This window comes from Oppia nitens, unplaced genomic scaffold (genome assembly GCF_028296485.1).
Source record: "Oppia nitens isolate AA-2021 unplaced genomic scaffold, nextdenovo-longstitch-racon4-pilon3 scaffold1_pilon_pilon_pilon, whole genome shotgun sequence".
Lineage (NCBI taxonomy): Eukaryota > Metazoa > Arthropoda > Arachnida > Sarcoptiformes > Oppiidae > Oppia > Oppia nitens.
In genome coordinates, this window is record NW_026533199.1 from 7,501,666 (window position 1) to 7,505,178 (window position 3,513).

The window sequence follows — 3,513 nt, forward strand, 5'->3', positions numbered from 1 at the left end:
GGGTTGGGTACATATAAAGCCGACAACATTGGAAATGTCATAACAATTGCTATCGACTGCTGGTATCGTCACTTTGATTGCGCTCAATATGTATCGTCACATATAGGCTGAATAAAATTGTAATTGGTCATTTTTTAATTAATTGCATCATCTATCTGTTAAAAAATGAAGAACAAGCATTACATTTGGCCATCAGTGCCGGTAAAGTCAAACGAGAGGAACTCTATGTGACAACTAAAGTGTGGTGCACTTGGATGGCAAAGGGTAGACCAACTATTAGTGCACAGAATAGCCTAAAAAGATTTGGTTTCGATTATTTAGATGTATTGCTTATACATTGGCCAATACCTTATGCACAGGTAGATGATGTCTTCTATACGTTAGACTTTAATGGACAGATCAAGATTGACGACACCATTAAGTGGAGAACGTCTGGAAAGAGTTTGAAGAGATTAAGAAATCTAGTGATTYAAACCTATTTTAAATGCTATATTAGTATTATTTACAATYAATTCAATATTTTTATAGGTCTCACACATTCAATAGGTGTTTCAAAGGTTAATTCAAAACAATTGGAATCAATACTAAAAATAGCAACAATAGCGCCGACAGTCAATCAGGTCGAGTCTCACCCATATCTTAGTAACGAAAAGTTGTTTCAATTTTGCCACAAGAAAGGCATCGCAATGACTGCATTCTCACCATTGGCCAGAAAATGAAATTGTATCGACATATCACCACTCAATGAACCACTAATTAAGTCTTTGGCAAAGAAATATGGAGTCTGTGAAGGAACTGTATGTATCCGTTGGCAAACACAGAGAGGTTGGTCTGTAATACCAAAGAGTTCAACAAATGAGAGAATTATGGCTAATATTTCATTTTAAATTAACTGACAATGAAATGAAATCAATGCTTGACTTAAACAAAAATCTGAGAACATCTAAACATAACAAACATTCATCGGAACGACACCCCAACTATCCGTTTCTTATTGAATACTAAATTAAATCATTATTATAATAATATATTATACTTTTCTAATTAATGCTTAGTGTATTTCAATTAATTTTCAATTTATTTAAAATTTTACTAAATGGATAGTAACTATATTTTTATGATTGTATTGTCAATAGTTTTATTTTACTACTAAGTAAAGTTAATAGTATTTTTAAAAATTTTATACTTTACTAAACATTTACATAAACTTTATCTAATATTAATAGCCAAATATTTTTTGTTGWTGTATTACAATAGTAAAAAAATATTTTACTATTTATTAACTCATTAAAATAGTTTATTACACTTAATATTAACTTATTAAATATACTGTATTATACTTATAAGTTATRAATACTTATAGATTATATTATAATTTAGTTTCGTTTTTAGTTAGATTTGGTTTGAAGTACTTCTGACAGGTCTCGAGACAATGTTCTTCGAGTTCAAAGTTATTGCGATTGCCTTTACATCCGCCGTAATCAAACTCAAGACATTTATTATCTTTTGGACTGTAATACCATCGATAGAGTAATCCTCGACAAAGACCTTCAACGGCTGGAAGCAAACATTCTTCTTTGGTTTGATTCAAAACTATTTCATTTTAAATATAATATAAAATTTAATTAATATTTATTAATCAATCAGTTAATTAGCATTTAATTGATAATACAGTAAACTTGTTGTTATAAAAATAATTATAACTTAAATACCCGGTTTCATTTCATTTTGGTCATCACTTTGTCCTATTGCTGACATTTTAAGATTTTGATCGCTATTAATAAAATATTAAAACATTAGTATTAATACTAATTAACCGAAATAACTGCTTATATGATATCATATAAATTAWATGACAAAACTATACCTCGAGTTATCGATACAATAGTACTCACACTTGAGTTTGCTATCAAATCTATTATCATTACCCCCACACCCGGTATAAAAAAATATTTTGCATTCATTTGCTGACTTGTCATAGGCATACATAGGRTTATAGCCATCACATTCACCCGGGTCCTCTTTCAATGAGCAATTTGCTAAAATTTTAAATATAAAATAACTAATGATATTGTATTTATTTTATAACAAAATTTGTTAATTGAATTGTGTTTATTGTTAATGACTATAACTACAATATGACTTACGATGGCCATCAATTATTTCTATAAATAATAATATTAAACAAAATACTGAAAATAAAATGTTATATGATTTTTGCGACATAATTGTGTTCACCATTAGCCGTGATATTCATATACAGTAAAACACTTGCAAATACTGTACAGTATATTATAGTTATTATATATGTAAAACAAATGGTTTCCCAATAATTTATAATAAAACAATTTTATTAATAGTTATTTTAACATATATTTAATTGGCATTTACATATTTATATTAGTTAACTAAATTATTATATTCTTAAATATGTTAAATCATAAATTTGATTAAAACTATTTTTTTATTATAAATACCAAGGATTATTAAAATAGCATATTTAAAAAACGAAATTTATGATCTAATTTCTAAAGATATTAAATTACAAATTACATTATAAGTAAATATATGAAAAAATTATTTATTTATTTAAAATAAATCTTATATTTTAGTTTTTAAAACTTATACTATCTTGTATGTAGTTAAATATAAAGTATTATTATGCAAAATTTTATTTTTAATATAAAATATAATTTACAGTATTTTTAGATGATTAATATACATAAATAAATTTTAAAACTAAGGGTGTATTCATATAGATTTTATCTAATGTATAACCCGATTGTTTATATATATATATATTTAGTTTGCTTTGTGTCTGCATTTCAAGTGTGTTAACGATTTACAAAATAATAACAAAAAATTAAATAATTATCAGGTTAATACCCTTGTACATTTACATGAAATATTATATACTTATTAACTATAAATCATATTAAAAATAGTTTTAATTATTTAATAATAATCTCAAAAAATAAATATAAAATTTGAAACATTTTATATAATTTATAAATAAATACATTTGAAAAATTAATTATTTTTCAATTTTATTAATTAAAAAAATATCTTATTAATAACAAATAATATAATATATTTTTTCAATTTTAATTTACTATTAAAATGCCATTTTATTATGTGGAGATAAACATATTTATAATTTTCAATTACACTTTATAGATCATATAATAAATTATTGATAAATAAGTAAATAAATAAGTAATGAGATCAATATTGACGTCAGATTTGCTGAGAGAGAGAGAGAGAGAGAGAGAGAGAGAGAGAGAAATAAAAAAAWTGTTATATATTTAAATATATAGACTGACTGTTCAAACAACACAATTTACTGATGAGATGTGAATTAAAATAAAAACATATAAATTTTTAATTCATATTTTGGTTAAAACCCGACTAATAAATACATATATAGAATATAAACCGGATTTATAATACAAACCTAAATATTTTGCGATTACTATTACTAACACCATTAGTACCCGTCGTATGTGCGAAATG

The 3,513-nt window shown here is 24.5% G+C and overlaps 1 protein-coding gene across 2 annotated transcripts; it reads right to left on the reverse strand.

Annotated features, from left to right (window-relative positions):
- Positions 1–1,327: 1,327 nt before the first annotated feature.
- LOC128952275 (actinia tenebrosa protease inhibitors-like) lies at positions 1,328–3,513 on the reverse strand. 2 transcript variants are annotated; one of them, XM_054297636.1, is made up of 4 exons: positions 3,455–3,513; positions 1,868–2,039; positions 1,713–1,774; positions 1,328–1,593 (listed from the first exon to the last, which is right to left on the reverse strand). In XM_054297636.1, the coding sequence occupies exons 1-4, from the start codon at positions 3,486–3,488 to the stop codon at positions 1,370–1,372; spliced, it is 492 nt and encodes a 163-aa protein (XP_054153611.1). In that variant the 5' UTR covers positions 3,489–3,513; the 3' UTR covers positions 1,328–1,369. The 2 variants fall into 2 exon arrangements, with proteins under 2 accessions (XP_054153611.1, XP_054153610.1); XM_054297635.1 differs by lacking the exon at positions 3,455–3,513 and adding an exon at positions 2,148–2,255.